This window comes from Trichechus manatus, unplaced genomic scaffold, assembly GCF_000243295.1.
Source record: "Trichechus manatus latirostris isolate Lorelei unplaced genomic scaffold, TriManLat1.0 scaffold00026, whole genome shotgun sequence".
NCBI classification, from domain to species: Eukaryota; Metazoa; Chordata; class Mammalia; order Sirenia; family Trichechidae; genus Trichechus; species Trichechus manatus.
This window is the reverse complement of record NW_004443962.1, coordinates 6,648,190-6,666,570: the sequence shown is the minus strand read 5'-3', so window position 1 is coordinate 6,666,570 and position 18,381 is coordinate 6,648,190. Positions and strand designations below refer to the sequence as shown.

General features: G+C 35.6%; 1 protein-coding gene across 1 annotated transcript in view; it reads right to left on the bottom strand.

Moving 5' to 3' along the window:
• The window catches only part of LMLN (leishmanolysin like peptidase), an 87,565-nt gene that overhangs the window by 6,814 nt on the left and 62,370 nt on the right, over positions 1–18,381 (bottom strand). Inside the window, exons 8-10 of the mRNA XM_004373715.2 lie at positions 10,496–10,628; positions 8,158–8,317; positions 5,852–5,982 (exon numbers count right to left, since the gene is read on the bottom strand). Of these exons, the coding sequence (XP_004373772.1) occupies positions 5,852–5,982; positions 8,158–8,317; positions 10,496–10,628 (424 nt within the window). The remainder of the gene's footprint in view (positions 1–5,851; positions 5,983–8,157; positions 8,318–10,495; positions 10,629–18,381) is intronic.

The following is an 18,381-nucleotide window of genomic DNA, read 5'->3' as shown; positions in this document are numbered from 1 at the left end:
TTTTTCAAAGTTGTTTTCTACAAAGATTTAAAACTAATTTCAATTATGCTATGTTCACTTTAAATATTTCTGAACTTCTCTCCTGGCACCACCTTCAAAACCAGTGCATGCTTCTGAATATGTCTGATGGGGGCATATTTTTAGCTTTTCCAAGTAGATTAAATTTTTGGAAATAGTCCAAAGTTGCCCAGAAGGAAGTCCAGTAAAGAGAGATGCCTAAACTGGTTGTACAGCTGTTGCACATCAGGCACAGAAGAGAGAGCAAGCACAGATGAAGGAAGACAGATGCCATGCCACATGAAGAGAGCCACGGAACTGAGGACCAGAAGCTGAAAAGAGAAAAGGACCTTCTCTCAGAACTTAAGAGAGAGACAGAGAGTGTTCCCTTAGAGCCAGGACCCTGAATTCAGACTTCTGGTCTCCTAAACTATGAAAAAATAAATTTCTGTTCATTAAAGCCACTCACTTGTGGTATTTCTGTTATAGCAGCACTAGAAAACTAAGACACTGGTTAACACAGGTTAATATAGGTGTGATGCAAAATACTAAGACTGATTTTCTTGGATGGCTATTTAACTATTTCTAATGGCAATTTCAAAAGAAGAGACCAAAGTATATTTGAATACAGTCACTTCTGAAATAACTCTTATCAGTTAAGTTGAAATACAATACTCATTTGGAAATTTAAGTTATAACAGCTAGCAAGAAAAACTACAACGAAGTATGACCTCATATAATTCCACAATCAAGACCCACATCTGTCAAGTGTTACCATAGGTACAGTGCAGTGTAATGATTCTTTTAAGTAAGAATTGATTGAGCACTGTTCTTGGTGCTGAAAATAATACCAAAGAAGTCCATGAACAATGCCTGCCCTCTAGCATATTTAGTTGAGGTGAGAGGGGTGGGATACACATATATTCCGGCCCCCCTCCCCCAAAATTAACAGTATTAGACTGTTTTATGACTAAGAGTCAATAAATCGTTGCAACAAGAGTGAAAAGAGATCAAACAGGAAAGTTTCATGGAAGAAATAGCACTTATATTCTAAAGATGTGCACAAGATTTGGAATACACTGAGGAAGATGATACAGGTTGGGAAATAGAATGTGCATGGCTTAGAGATGAGAATTATCTGAATGTGCTGGTAGGACAAGAGGAAGCCTTTCTTAATGAAGTTTAAGTATTCCTATTGGGAATTAAGTGTGGATAGGTAGGGTAAATGTATAAGTTGTAGCAGGCTTAATATACCCAAGAAAGCTGAATCAAAATCTAGCAGCAAGGAAAGCCAAGAAGCAACTTGATTTACACTGCAGAACACAAGGAAGGCCCAGGAATTGCTGGCACCAGTAACCAGGAAATAAAGGGTATAATTAGAAGGATTATATTAGTGTCTACTTAAGAAACAGACCCCTAGATTCCCCCTCCATCTCTACAAGCAGCTGGGTCACTGTTCCTTCCTAACCCAGAACACTGGAAATTTATTTTCTGGAGATGACTCTGTTCTAGGAAACACCAAGTAAGGTGAAGGTTGAGATGGCATTCTGAAAAAAAAAGGACTTTAAATAAAAGTTTACATATTAAATATTAAGACCCTTTGGCATTCAAAACCCACTCAGTTCCTATAACACTGACAACTATGCATACAAGCTCAAGGTAGAATATTAGAAGTTTCCTCTGAGGAATCTGACAAACCCAAGAGAGAAAAAAAAACCCTAAAGATACAGATATCAAAGGTTTTACAAGGAAACAGCCCTACAGTGAAGACTGTAGTCAACAGGCCTTATGTGCATGCTGAGAGCTTCCAACTGGCTTTCAGTCAATTCTTCAATATAAGAAGGCTCTTAAAGATCACCAAAAATACATACAACTCATTAAATTTCAGAATACTGAAATACTGGAGAGAGGACAGAAAAAGAATTTACTAGCTTCCAGAGAGGGAACGAAAAAAAATTACATACAAACAATAAAAAATAAGAATGACATTGGATTATAAAGGAAAATTGCCTTCAGAATTCTGATCGAAAATGATTTTCAAAACGAAAATTATACCTAGTCCAACTATCATCAAGTATAATAGTAGAATAGTTATGCTTTCAGACATGCGAGGTCTCCAATTTTTTTTCTCCTAAATACTCTTTCTCAAAAGGCCACTAGAAGCATGTTTTACTAAAATGAAAAAAGAAACCAAGAAAGAAAATGACACAGGATCAACAAAATAGAGAATCCAATACAAGAGAGGCAAAGAAAGTCTCCAGGATGATCATAACTAGAGATCCTAACATGACAGCTGTGTTGCAAGTCTACAGGGAATCTAGCCCAGATACGTGCAGGTCAGAAATTTCCAGAAAAGATTTTCTCAAGATGAAATTAATAGAATTCCCACAGTATCTGACTGTATTGAGAGGAGACAAGCCCTAGTGGGAGCAGAATTCGCAATTAAATTAGTGTTAAGTTCACAGAAAACTAAGCAAATGAATAAACAAGATAGTAATTATTAAATCCAGGGAAAACAAAATGTTGGAGAGAACTTTGATAAGTAATCATTATATACTACATGGCTAAGAATTTACATAGCCATAGTAATACAAATAGTGAATACGTATCTATCTAAAATTACCATTGGGAGGATGCAGAAACAAGAAGAGGGTGGGGTGGGAAGAGCAGGTGAAAAGGCTAAATCTTCATCTTCTAAAGTCAATAGACATTGCCTAAAATTGAAATATTATAAAGGAATAATATAAGCTTTTTATAAACAAGAAGACAAATACTAAAAAAAAAAACCAGTCAGCTAAGAATGGAACATGATGCCTCTGGGAAGAAGCAAATAATGTTGGAGCAGCAATACTGGGGGTTGCAGGTTTTTAAAGATGTGTAATACATGTGCACATATATATACATACACAAGTGCACATAGACACACATATATTTAAATATATATAAATATAGATGTACACATATGAGTGCATATATATATACTATATACATACATATATTTCCTACCTCTATCCATGGAGACTGTCTGGGAGCAGCTATACCCCAATAGCAATGAGTAGCACATACAGCTCTTAGAGAGCCATACTCTGAAACTGGAGCTTCTTGGGGACAGAAAAAGTACAAGATGGGCCTAGAATATCTTGGGCCAGAAAGCAAGGAAACATTCAAAGAATGACGGGACTTATCAAGAGAACACAGGACCCAGCTAGACGGGGCTCTCCCTGGCTAAAGCTGGGGTAATCTGAACATCAAAATAAGTGATGATAATAATGATAATATCCATAGAATAAAATGTATTCTATGGGTCAACACAAAGTATAAGAAATGAGATATTAACATAGTTCCTCCCCACAAAATACATATTAATTCCAGAGGGAACAAAAAATAACTTGACAGTGGAGAAGCCTGGCAGATACCAACAAGCTAACATGGCCAAAATAAGGCAAATCAACAGCGTGTACCAACAGAACAACACAAACATCACTTATGTGATATACCTGCCAGAGATGCAATATCTGAATTTAATCATGAGGAAACATAAGACAAACCAAAACTGAGAGACATTCTGGAAAAGAACTGGCCTGTAATCTTTAAAAGGTTATGGAAATCAAGAACAGACCGAGGAACTATTCCAGATTGAAGGGGATCAGAGACGTGACAACTAAATACATCTGATATTAGGCTGGATCCTATTATGAAAAGGACATTATTGGGATAACTGGTAAAACCTGAATGGGGTCTGAGGTTTAGATGGAACAATGTTAATTTCTTGATCTTTTTATTGGGAGCATTGTGGTTATGTAGGAGAATGTCCCTGGAAGAAATAGTATTTGGGGGTAAAGCGGCAGCATGTCAGTAAGTTACACTTAAAATTAAGCCTGAGTCAAAAAAAAGATTTTTGAACCATTCTTGCAAGCTTTTTGTTAAAATGAGGGGGGAAGAAAAAAACCTAATCCATACGTTAATTGTTAGAAATCAAGCACATTTTCCCATGTAAACGGCGGTTAGTATTAAACTAAAACAATTAGCTGACGACACTAGGCACAGGGAAAGCAAGCACACTCAGTCTCTGCTGACAGTATTACACACGTGGACAAGGCTCTGTGGTCGCAGGTCAGCAGAACAGTAAAACAGCCTGAAAATGTCATCCTCCCATTAGCGTTTAACCTACTATTCTTCACTTTACTTTAACCTAATACTCTCACTTATGGGAATCTATTTCAAAAATAAATGTTAAAAAATGCAAAATATGTAAATATACTTGTAAAACCATTTTTATATAGTTACATGTAAAAATTAATATATAATAGTAATTTCCCTAATTATGATACATTAAAATGATGGAATGCTCTACAGTCATGAGGAATAGCAAACATTATTATTAGGAGAACTTGGGAAAAGCTGTTTCGCTCCCTATAAAAAGTACTAAATGAGGCAGTAAAACAAAATTAAATATTATGATTACAACTAGATCAAAACTATGTATTTAATCAATCATACATCTTTAATGGAACTTAATGATCAAAAAGTGGTTGCTGGATTACAGTCACTAAATTACTGCTGAAAAAAGTTTATTTTTAATTGTCATTAACAAGGTTAAAAATTTTATATGAATTGTATGGTGTGTGAATTATATCTCAATAAAGCTGTTACAATAAAGTTAATTTTATAAGTAACTTTAAAAATAATAGTTAAGTTCTGTGATGGTTAATATTATATATCAACTTGGCTAGGCTATGATTCTCAGTGGTTTGGCAGGTGGTCTTCCATAATGTAATCATCTTCCATTTTGTGATCTGATGTGAGCAGCCAATAAGTTGAAAGGGGTGTTTCCTTGGGAGTGTGGTCTGTCTCCAGTATATACATGGAGGTTCTGGCAAAGCTCAATCTCTCTTGACCCTGTACTCTTCTCATCCGTCACCTGACCTCTGGTTCTCGGGACATAAGCCTTCAGAAGTCTCCAGCCTGTCACCTGACCTGCAGATCTTGGATTTGCCAGTCCCTAAAACCCCGTGAGGCAGCAGGGGTCCCCAGCCTGCCACCAGACCCATGGATTTGAGACTTGCCAGTCCCAACAATTGCGTGAGCCATTTCCGTGAAGTAACTCTCTCTATATTTATGTTTCAGTGGTTTTGCTCCTCTAGAGAAGCCAGACTAAGACAGGTTCCCAGCTACAGAAGTCTATTTAGCTCTGTGGCTAAAATGACAAAGGGTTCTTCCTATTTTTCAGTTCTTAGGAACACACTCTCCTCCTGAACACACACTGGTAGGGTATGGAACAGTCATTAAGTTGGATGCTCCAAAGTTACAGAATGCCCATACCTTAATAAGTTCTTAATAAGGTGATGGTGGTCATTTAATATCAGATACGCAAATAAAATAATTAACAAAATAGTAGCCTCCTCCCTTTTGGATTTCTAATTTCAAAGAAAACATCTATTATTAATCAGTACTTGACTTATTAATTCTTAAAATCCATGCTTTCCTCAGTCCTTTTAAAATAAAATTATAGGTTTTTTATATTATAAGTAATATTCATTCAAGAACGAAATTACTTATTTACTATTATTTCCTTAGGATATATGCCCAGAAGTAAAATTATTACGAAACTTACTGATATACAGCAATTATATATTTTTTAAACAGAAGGAGACAGGTAATTTCTCTGAAAGAAATAACAATGTTTTCAGAAAACACAAGCATCCAAACTAATATTTATATAAATAAACAAGATAAGTTAAAACATTAATAAACTAATTTAACTATATAAAAATATATATTAAAATATAACCACTGTATGACAATATGAAATTATACAATATTTGGTATAATTATTAACAATCATATACTTTACCTGATAACATCCACTCCCCCAGTCTGGGTAACTCAGCTTCCTTTCACACTTTTCCATGACAAATGCTGATTTCTGAATTAAACAAACTGAATGCGGTCCATACTTTTCAGCACCATAATTTTTAAAAAGGTCTGAAGCAAACCAGAAAAGTCTTTTTTTAAAAACTGACTTTTGGTAATTGAAACATTCTATTGTTATGATTTAAAATTGCTTTAAAAATCAAACATGTGTAATAAAAATTTTCAATTAAAAAAAAATCAAGAGAGACATGGGGCTCCAAACTCAAACAGGGTTTTCAATTAAGGAATTACTGGGAGGAAATTACTCTATCAAACCCAAAGTATCTAGGTTAGATACACAGAGGAACTGGCACTAAGAATCACTAGGTACCTAGATACCAGAAGAATAACCCTCAGTGATGGCCTAATAGGAATCGCCTCTCAAGGGACCCATGATAGGACCAGGCCAAACGATCTACATGATGAGGGCTGTTTTGGAGCGCTGCATCCTTTGCAAAACTTTACGGGAATCTTCAACTTGGGTCACCTCCTGGACGTCCACAAAGAACATGCTGATCTAGTCTCAGACTAAGCACAAACCTGCAGAGGTATGGGGTGGAATAAATGAACTCTAAATCCCTAATGAACAGAGGGATGGAGCTCTTAATCCCTAACAATAATGTGTTCCTTTTACACTTTTACTACAGTTAAATTTCATCTTTTGAAAGTATTCAATTAGCCCATTGAAAAATGTTGTAAAGGTAATTATTTTATATCATTTTTGAAAAATGTTAATTTATAGCTAAGAAAAAAATTAAAAAAACAATAAAGTAGAACTCTGTATTTCTCTTATTTAAGCATATTTCAAGGTCCTCAAATAACATAGTGATCAATCTCTAAAATAAACCCCAAAAAACCAAACACACTGCCATTGAGTCGATTCCGACTCATAGCGACCCTATAGGGCAGAGCAGAACTGCCCCACAGCGTTTCCAAGGAGTGGTTGGTGGATTCGAACTGCTGACCTTTTGGTTAGCTGCCATAGCTCTTAACCACTGTGCCACCAGGGCCAGCAAACTATAACCCTCAGGCCAAATCCTGCCTGCCACCTGTTTTTGTAAGGAGTTTTATCGAACGTAGCCACATCCATTCATTCGTATTTTGCCTATGGCTGCCTTCACACAACAGCGGACCTTATGCTCCATAAAGCCTAAAATATTTACTATCTGACCCTTTATAGAAAACGTTTGCTGGCTCCAGCTCTAGAACAATAAAATGTGAGCCTGAATCATTGGCTAATCCAAAATTGACAGATCCGTACACTTCTTTTGCTTTAATATGGAACAGCTGAATAGTCATAAGACTTCAAGATGTTTATTAATGGGTGAGCAATGAAAAATGACAGCACAAATCCATTGAAATCTTCTAGATTTAAGAATAAAAGGTAAACACATTATAGAAATTTAAAAATTAAATGATTTGGGTCTGTAATAAAGTTTGGAATAAGGAAAATAAAAAGACCAGGTTATGAAATTTTGATGATTACAAAGAGACTACTTAACGATCTTCACTAACATATTGGACATGAGAACATTTGTTTACATAGGTGGTTCATATGAATTAGAACTATTATCTCTGAATACCCAACTGCCACACTCCTGTTCCCTTGATGATCTATTTATACACATTAAAAGAGAATAAACAGTAAGGCAATATATCTTACTGGCTATGGGACAACAGTATCTTTTTGATATCTGAAGAGTAACATGTTCTTTCTAAATAATATAAAATGCATACTTTCCAGGAGAAGACAAAGTGGGCATCTAATGTGTTTTAATAAAAAACCCTACATTGGAGGATCCTACTCTCACACCAGTTATCACTTAGTGCCTCTTCGCTCTTCTGTGAAATACGGTAACGTGTCCTTCATAAAGTTTTTAGAAGAATAAAATGAAATGATGAACATGAACGTGCTCTGCAAGCGAAAAGTGCGATGCATACGTAACGTTATTACTAAACATAGTGTGTGCACACACATACGTGAATCGAACAGCTAACAACTTTTCTGTGTGTTGGGCACAATTCTAAGCATTTACTATATTCATTCATTTAATTCTTACAACAACTCTATGGATAAGAATTATCCCCATTTTACAGATGAGGAAACTGAGGCACAGAAAAGTTAAGTAATCTTTCACAGATAGAAAGCAGTGGAACTACAATACAAACTCAGTCTGGCTCCGGGGCCCTTAACTACTATTTTATATTGCTGATATTGTAATTTTAATATGTAAATAGAGGACTAACCTGGTTGATTTTCCAATATTCTACAATCTGAGCTACGCTGATATTCACCACTTAAATGCCAACTGAATTCTTGACTGAAAGGGCAGTAGTCAGCAATTTCTACGGAACCACCATAATAAGGCAAATCTTTTGCAGGTATTCCACTGAGTTCATCAAAATACTATAAAAAAAAAAAATATTGGAAAGACAGGGGAGTAAGAAACATTCCATATATTCAAAACAAAGTCCTCAGGCAGTTTATAGCAACCCTCTAATATGGTACAAGATATTAATGTACTTTTCTTCATATACAGTACAACACAAAGAAGACAGTAACATATTATCTAAGGGATGTTTTGAGGTTGCTTCAGTTTTAGAAATAAGCAAGATAAGTAAATTTGTCTAAGTTATTTATTAAGATCACAAATTTGACTCATGTTTTAAAAGGATGAAACAGAATTAACACTTGGTCAAAGGAAGAGCTTTAAGAGGTCACAAAACACAAAATTAATGCACAGAATTAAGATATTCTGAACATAAAGTACTTCAAGTGTTTTAGAAGACTTAATTTATATGTTGTTTTGACAAACTTGAAAAAATAAAAATCTGAGAAAATAAATGAGATCACATAAATAAAAACACTCAGAACACCAAAAGAACAAGGTACCTGATAAATTTTACAGATTTTACTCTTTAAACCAACTTAATGAGTTTATATCACTATGTTAGAAATACAGTGGCCATCTTAGTGTGTCTGAAACACTCAGCATGATCATAAATATATGTAGGAAGTTCAAAATTCAGCAGTTACCATTTTAAATTAGCTTCTGAGATATCATTTCTAACTAAAAAGGGTCCTTAGTGAATGGCAGGCATTTTAGAGATACCCATGGCAACAAGAACTTAAAGATTCAGACTGAACATTTGGGACCATTTCTTTCATCTTTTAGATCCCATGGGTCAAACCTTTTCCAAAGCAGAACTGCCAAACCTTCTAAATTGATTGGATTAGCATATCTAAATTATTTTCTTTGAAGAACCTTGTTTCCTGTGTAAATTAGAGGAATTTGAAGATGAAGACTTTGGAAACAATAAGAAAATGGAAACAGTTTAAAAATAGGTCAACAACAAGTATTCTAAATACCACTTGCCATTACTACAAGTCATTCATTGCTAAATATTAACTAACTGCTATCTTAAGCACGTATCAGTTACGAAGCAATTGAGAATTCTTTCTTTTTTTTCTAACTGGAAAACAGATGGGGCCTTAAACTTAAGAGAATTCACTCTTCTAAATCAAAGTAAAGAATATTTTTTAAAAAGTTGATTTCTAAAATTGTGCCCTATTCTTTTAAAAAAAAACATCTATATGAGACCAAATGGTCAACAAATGCTCTAAAGCAATAGATGAGAGAAGATTGAAGTACTCTGAGATTCCGATAATAGAAAAGAATAACAACGGAAATAATAAGAATGTTGATCCAATGTGAAGAACGTAACCGATATCCCTGAACAACATGTGTAGAAATTGTTGAGTGGGAACCTGTTTTGCTGTGTACAGTGCCATCAGAAATACAATAAAATATTATTTTAAACCGTAATAAAAAAATAAAAATAAAATTGTACCCTACTGTGGGGACCATGGTCTCGGGGAACATCTAGCTCAATTAGCATAACACAGTTTATAAAGACTATGTTCTACATTCTACCTTGGTGAGTAGCATCTGGGGTCTTAAAAGCCTGTGAGCGGCCATCTAAGATACTCCACTGGTCTCACCCCTTCTGCAGCAAGGGAGAATGAAGAGAACAGGATACAAGGAAAAGATTAGTCTGAAGGACAATGGACCACAGCTACCATGGCCACCACCAGACTGAGTCCAGTACAGCTAGATGGTGCCCGGCTACCACCACGGACTGCTCTGACCGGGATCACAACAGAGGGTCCTGGACAGAGCTGGAGAAGGATGTAGAACAAAATTCTAACTCACAAAAAAAAAGACCAGATTTACTGGCCTGACAGACTGGAGAAACCCCGAGAGTATGGCCCCCGGACACCCTTTTAGCTCAGTGGTGAAGTCACTTCCGAGGTTCACCGTTCAGCCGGGAACTGGACAGCCCCATAAAACAAAATGGGACTAATGAGGCACAGCAGTCCAGGGACAAGGACTAGAAGGCAGGAGGGGACAGGAAAGCTGGCGATAGGGAACCCAAGGTTGAGAAGGGACAGTGTTGACATATTGTGGGGTTGTTAACCATTGTCATAGGGCAATATGTGTACTGTTTAATGAGAAACTATCTGCTCTGTAAACCTTAATCTAAGGTACAAAAAAAAAAAAATTGTGCCCTGAACAAGTGTTACCTGGTATTCTCGCGGTAAAGGTTTCGGAAACTTCTGTAAGTTACACACTGCAACTGCTCTCTGGTCCTGTCTGCAAGTTAACTGCAATGGGCTACTTCTGAGTACGTCACAGTAAGGGGTTGGCATCTGCCTCCTGCACACAAAGATGAGCACCAACAGTGTCAAACTTTAAAGAGAATATTATGAGTCCATTCTAGAGCTTGTCTTTTCTATTACAACCACAATACACTTTAATAGTTTAAAATTAATTGCGGAATTGGGTTATAAACTTATTCTTCAAATAGTAAAAGGAAATGCGTAATGTAGATGTGGAAGACTGTTAGATACAATATAACAGTACTTCACTGTTACTGAATAAAATCCTATTTATCTCTTTCTCCACTCTTGCCAGTAAAATTGAGTTCTGCAGGCCTGCTTTGTGTTCTTAATTCAAACAAATGAAATTTCAGATCCTGGACTGACTCCATGGCAATTGGTTTTGTTTTTTGTGTTTTGTTTTTTTGGCATAAAAATAAGAGTTTTCACAATTAACAAAAGGAGTCTTGAAAAGAGATGGAGATGATGTCCCCTCTGACCTGTAGCTACAAGAGAAATTTTTTCTATGTCATTATTTAATACAAAGAATCTTGTTCAATAATTGGTTAAATTGAAAACATTCACAAGATGATTAATCTTGTTTTCCTGTGAAAAATGAAGATTGTGTGAATATTTCTAATTGCTAACTAACTTGCTCTGTTCTCTGGTAACATAAGTCTACTTTTGGAAGTGTAATTTGAAAAGAGGGGTCTTGTAATTCTCTAAATCAGAATTAGTTGTCATGTCTTGTAAAAATAACCTTCAAACAACCCTATCATTATTATTAGTCATCTTATTGATAATCTGTTGTCATAACAGTAATGTTATCAATGAAATCTCAGTATTTCTAAATAATATAAATCCTATTAGACTGGTGTGCCAAACTAGGATAGGATCGCTGGTATTTTTCCTCTTCTCCCACATGGAAAAAAGCCTACGTTAGACTTCTTACTGTACGGAAGATTGGTACTTTTCTCATTTAAATTAACATAGTATAGTGATAAAACATCTCTAGGGAGTTAGAACTTCTTGAGATAAAACATGTAAACTAGCTACATGAATAGTCTCCAGTAAGCTTGAAGCAACACAGAGTAATAGGAACAGCAATGTCTTGAAGTCATCACACAGGCTTGGGCTCCAATCCCAGCCCTGGCCACTTACTTAAGCTATTGACTTTCCTGAGCTTCACTGCAAAGCACTCAGCCTAGCACAAAGAAATTACTCAATAAATATAATTTTCACTGTCCACACTACTGTTATAAAATCTTTATATAAGGTAATTTTATAACTTCCCATGATAACGTTTACAACGAATATAACCAGTAGTTCTTACTAAGTCCCTTTTTTGATACTATAAAACTCATTTCCTTTTTCTGTAAAATAAAACAGCGCATTATATTTACTTTAAATAAATAAAAAATGAGTTTTGGCTAAATGGGTAAACAGGACTTCTTAGAGAGATATAACTGCTTTATCAAAAGATCAAGTAACAAAATACTGATTTCAAAAATTCCAAAGTTACAGCTGTTGCAGATTTATGATTTACAAACTCTAGAGCAGCACGGTCCAAAAGAACTTTCTGCATTGACTGAAATGCTCTTTATCTGTGCTAATACCTGGCTACTGAAATGTGGCTAGTGCAACTGAAAAAGAGAATTTAAAATTTTATTTAACTGATTAATTTTGGCGTCCACGGGTGGTGTAAACGGTTAAGCAATTGACTACTGGTCAGAAGGTTGGTGGTTCAAACACACCCGAGGTGCCTCGGAAGACAGGCCTGGTGATCTGCGTCCAAAAGGTCACAGCCTTGAAAACCCTACGGAGCAGTCCTACTCTGCACACTCGGGGTCACCATGAGTTAGAACTGACTCAACGGCAACTAACAACAACAACAATTAACTATAAACTTAAATAGCCAATGTGGCTAAAGGTATCATATTGAACAGTACAGTTCTAGAGTCAATAGTAATGCCAAACAAGCTAGGGAGAGGAGTTGGATACACGTTTTAGTCACTTCTAAACATAGAGAGGCCTTATTTTGTGTGTGCATGGATTCAAGTGATTCAACTGAGTATAGCTCTGCCTGTGCTCGACCGATCCCTTCTCACACAGGACACCTACAGATGGAGGAGTCACAGCTGATGAGGCCCAGAGGTTAAGCAAGTCCCGGCCCTTGTGCTCAAGAAATGTCACCCTGAATTCTCTAAGACAACTCAGGGATGTAGCCAGGCTGGGCTGTGGAGCCAGAAGTTGGCTTCTGTCCTGTAACTATTTCTGGACTTAAATGCTTCACAAGTGGGACATTTAAATGCTTGTGACAGGGGCTGTTAAAACTTCAGCCCTTAAGTCAAAACCCTGTTTTTGTAAATAAAGTTTTATTGGAACACAGCCATGTCCGTTCATTTTGTCTGTGGTTCAGCAGCAGAATTAAGTAGTTGTCACATAAGACTGTATGACCTGCAAAGCCTAAAATATTTATTTTCTGGCCCTTTATAGAAAGAGTTTGCCAACTTCTGGCTTAGGGTCAAAGGAGAGAAGAGAACACAGTTGTAGTTTTGAGGAATGAGGAAGAGAAAATCTGTCTTTGGTCTTATGGGATACTATAATTGGGACCCAAAGGGGAACAAACAACAGAACTGCAGCTGTTAACAGAATAAAAACCTCTCTAAGCTCTTGCAGCTGCAATGTTAGTTGTGTACATCCTTTAACACACTGGAATAGTGGTTCCCAATTTTGTTGCACATTGAAATCACCTGGAGGGTTCTAAAAAATACCAACGCTGAGCTCCCAACCCTAGACAGTCTGATTTAATTGGTATGGGGTACAACTTGGGCATAGAGATTTCTAAAAGCTCTCTAGGTGATTCTAATGTGCAACAAAATTTTGGGGCCACTACATTATCAGACGAAGTTGTAGTGCTGGAGTTAACAAGCTGCTCCAGATGTGACTGCAGGTGTTTCCTGCTCTGGCTTATTAGCAGCTCTTTTCACAGAGGGTTCTAACTCAGATGCCAGACTCTAAAAGAAATTGAGTGATTTAAATTGCTTTGTGACTTAACACAGATGAGAAAAGGTGAGAATAACATCTTCAATAACACAGGAGGTAGCTGTGGTTTAATGAGCAAGGCACTGGACTAGGAGTGAGAAATTCAAGTCCCAGCTCTGTCCCTCATCAGCTGTATGATCCTAGGCAAGCCATCTGTCTAGGCCTTTCTACTTATCAGTAAAATTAAGATACTAGTTCTTACTTTGGAGAATTCCTTTTAGGAATAAATGAGATTATATACTATCGAAATTCTAGTAATCATAAAATGCCAAATGAATGAATTGATCATCATTATTAGTTGTTCTAAAGCATTAGTTTGCAAATGTAGGTCCACAGTCTGAATGCATTACAATTACTGGGGGAAACTGTTTAAAAATATAAGCACCATTTCTGCTTCTAGAAAGATGGAGTAGATGTACTTTTTCCTATTCCTCCTGCTAATTACAACTAAAAACCTTGGGTATTACATATAAAATAAACATAAGAAGACTCTGAAAGGTGGAAAGAAAAAGGCACGCTGGTTAGGAGCCTCAGGACCCAAAAAATGACATGGTGGTAAGTTCTCTCAACAACTAATAAAACCAACTAGGCAGAAAATCAGCAAGGATACAGAGATCAACACCATCATCAACCAACCGGACATAATCAACAACTATAGGACACTCCACCCAACAACAGCAGAATATACATTCTTTTCAAGTTCCCTCAGAACATAACAGGGATGGATTATCCAATAAGCAAGGTAAGCACAGTGCTTACCTTGCTTACCAGATCATCTGTAGTGAAAATTTCACATGGGTTAATCAAAGATGTGGTGAAACCCATGTGAAATTATTCACTACAGATTAGTAAGTAAGCACAAGAAAGCCCATGCTTACCTTGCTTACTGGGTCATCCGCCCCATCAGGGATTATAAATTTAAAATGAGGCTTTGAGTCTGTTGGCAGGTATTGTAGGGTTGGGAGAGAGACAGAAGTCAGCTACACCTAGAAGCAGAATCTTTGATATGGAGAAAAAATGTGAAATTGTTCACTACAGATGATCTGGTAAGCAAGGTAAGCACTATGCTTACCTTGCCTATTGGATAATCTGCCCCTGATATACCAATATAAACCATATCCTTCTGGGCCATGAAAGAAATCTCAACAAATTTAAAAGAAATTAAACCATATACAGTGTGGTCTCCAAGTACAATGGAATCAAACTAGAAATCAACAGCAGACATATAACAGGGAAATCTCCAAACACTTGGGAACTAAACAACACACTTGTGAATAACCTACTAGTCAAAGAAGAAGTCTCAAAGAAAATTAAAAAAATACATTGAACTGAATGAAAACAAAAATACAACATACTGAAATTGGTGGGCCATAGGTAAGAAACACTGTGAGGAAAATTTATAACACTAAATGCATATATTAGAAAACAGGAAAAGTCTCAAATCAATAACCTAAGAATCTAGAGGAAAAAAAAAACAGCAAAATAAACCAAAAGCAAGCAGAAGAAAGGAAATAATAAAGATAGCAGAAATCAATGAAATTGAAAACAAAAAAACAGTAGACTAAATCAACTGACACAAAAAGCTAGTTCTTTGAAAGCATCAATAAAATTGACAAACCACTAGCAAGACTGTGAAAGAAACAAAGAGAGAAGATACAAATTACCAATATCAGGAATAAAACAGAGGCTATCACTACAGACCCTACAGATATCAAAGGATAGTAAGGGAATACTACAAATAATCCTACTCACATAAATTGTTGTGAAACTTAGATAAAATGGACCAATTCCTCAAAAAACACAAATTACCACAACTTACCCAACAACACCCAGCAGCTGAGCTCTTAACCACTGCATCACCAGGGCTCCCAATATGAAATAGATAATATTAATAGCATTTCAAGCATTAAGGACATTTAATTTAAAAATTTCCAAAAAAGAAACGTCCAGGCCCAAATAGTTTCACTGGAGAATTCTACCAAACGTTTAAAGAAGAATTAACACCAATTCTACACAATATCTTCCAGAAACAGAACAGAAGAGAATCTCTCTCAATTCATTTTATGAACTTAGTATTACCCTGACACCAAAACCAAAGACAGTACAAAAAAGAAAACTATGACAATAACCCTCATGAATATAGACACAAAAAAATCTTTAACCAACTATTAGCACATAGAATTCAGCAACATATAAAAATAATTATACACCATAACCAAGCAGATTTATTCCAGGGATGAAAGGATGATGTAATATTCAAAAATCAATCCGTTTAATCCATAATATCAAAGAAGAAAAATCACATGATCACATCAAGTGATGCAGAAAAAGTACCTGACAAAATTCAACACCCATTCATGACCAAAATAAAATCAGAAAAATAAGAATAGAGGGGAACTCCCTCAACTTGATGAAAATATCTACAAAAAACCTACTTACATGATTGATGTGATTGGTATCTTGGAATTGTACACGTAAAAAATATTGAGTTGGCAAATGTTGTGGTACTTGTATTTTTTACAACAACTTAAAAAACAATCTACAGTTAACATTATACGTAATGGTGAATAACTGAATGCTTTCCCCCTAAGATGGGAAACAAGGCAAAGACGTCCACTTTCATCACTCTTAATCAACATAAACCTGAACATTCTTGTCAGTGCAAAAAGATAAGAAAAGGAGATAAAAGATATACCAATCAGAAAAGAAGAAATAAAACTGTCCCTAATTGTAAATGACATGATTGTCTACACAGAAAACTGCAAGGAATCTACAAAAATCTTCTAGAACTAATGTTTGCTTTGCTGAGTTTAGTAAAGTGACAAGATAAAGATAAACATACAAAATTAAATTGTATACTATGTACTAACGATGAACATGTGGTATTATTACAATCATTCAAAAAAAAAAAAGAAATACTTAGCTGTCAATCTAACAAAAGATTACAGGATTTGTATGTTGAAAACTGTAACATGGATGAAAGAAATCAAAGAAGATCTAAATAAGTGGTGAGACATAATGCATTCATGGATTGAAAGATTCAGTCTCCCCCAACTGACATTCAATTATCTTCCAACTGATACACAGGTTTAATTCAATTCCTATGAAAATCCCAGAAATTTTTTTTTACAGATTAGACAAGATTATTCTAAAATTTATATGGAAAGGTAAATGAACTAGAATAGCTAAAACAATTTTGAAAAATAAGAATAAAGTGAGAGTAATCAGTCTAACTAATTTTAAGATGTATTATATAGCCACAATAAACAAGATTGTGTGGTATTGACAGAGAGATAGACATAGATTAATGTAACAGAAGAGAGAACACAAAAATAGACTCATATACAAATATACCCAACTGACTTTCTGGACAAAGGTGAAAAAGCAATTCAGTGGAGTAAAGAGAGCCTTTTCAACAAATGGAGCTGGAGCAATTTGACATTCAGAGGCAAAAAAAAAAAAGAAACTCTACCTAAGTCTCACACCTTATACAAAAATTAACTCAAAATGGATAACAGACAAATATAAAATGTAAAACTATAAAACTTTTGAGAAAAAAAACAAGGAGAAAATCTTTAGGATCTAGGCCTATGCAAAGAGTTCTTAGGCTTGATATCAAAAGCATGATCCATAAAAGGACAAATTAATAAGTTCAACTTCATCAAAATTAAAAACTTTTGCTTCACAAAAGACTCTGCTAAGCAGATAAAATGATAAGCTACAGAGTAGGAGGAAATATTTCCAAACCACATACCCAACAAAGGATTAATATCTATGATATGTAAAGAACTCTTAAAACTCAACAGTAAAAAAGCAAACAATCCAATTAGAAATGAGCAAAAGAAATGAAGAGACATTTTACTGGAGAACATATACAGATAGCAAATGAGCACATGAAAGGATGGTCAACATCATTAGACATTAGAGAAATGAAAATTAAAGCCACAATGAGATATCATTACAAACCTAGCAGAATCACTAAAATAAAAAATAGTGATAACACCAAATACTGTCAAGGATGTGGAGAAACTTGATCACTCATACCTTGCTGGTGGGATCGTAAAATGGTATACCTACTCTGGAAAATAGTTTGACAGTTTCTTACCAAACTAAACCTGAAACTATCATACAACCCAACAACTGCACTCCTGGGCACACAGCCTGGAGAAACGAAGACTTATGTTCACACAAAAACTTGGGCACCAATAATTACAGCACTTTATTCATAATAGTCAAAAACTGGAAACAACCTAGATGTCCTTCAACAGGTCAATGGTTAAACAAACTGTGGTACATCCATGCCGCAGAACACTACTCTGCTATAAAAAAGGAATGAAATATTAATATAACAACCTCTCTCTCCAGAGAATCATGCTGAGTGAAAAAAGCCAATCCCAAAAGATCACATAGAGTGTGAATCCATTTATATAACTTACTGTAATGTCAAATACAGAAACACAGAACAGATTAGTGGTTACCAGGATTACGGTGGGAGTGGGGATGGCTATACAAGGGTAACATGAGGGATCCTCGTGGTGATGGCAATGTTCTATATCTTGACTGTATCAATGTCAATATCATGGTCATGATACAGTGCTATAGTTCTGCAAGATGATACCATCAGGGAAAATTAGGCAAAAGGTATCCAGGACCTCTATTATTTCTTATAGCTGTATGTGAATCTACATCTCAAAATAAAAAGTTTAATTAAAATACATACATATATATGTGTCTTTCTCTCTCTCTCTCTCTCTCTCTCTCTCTCT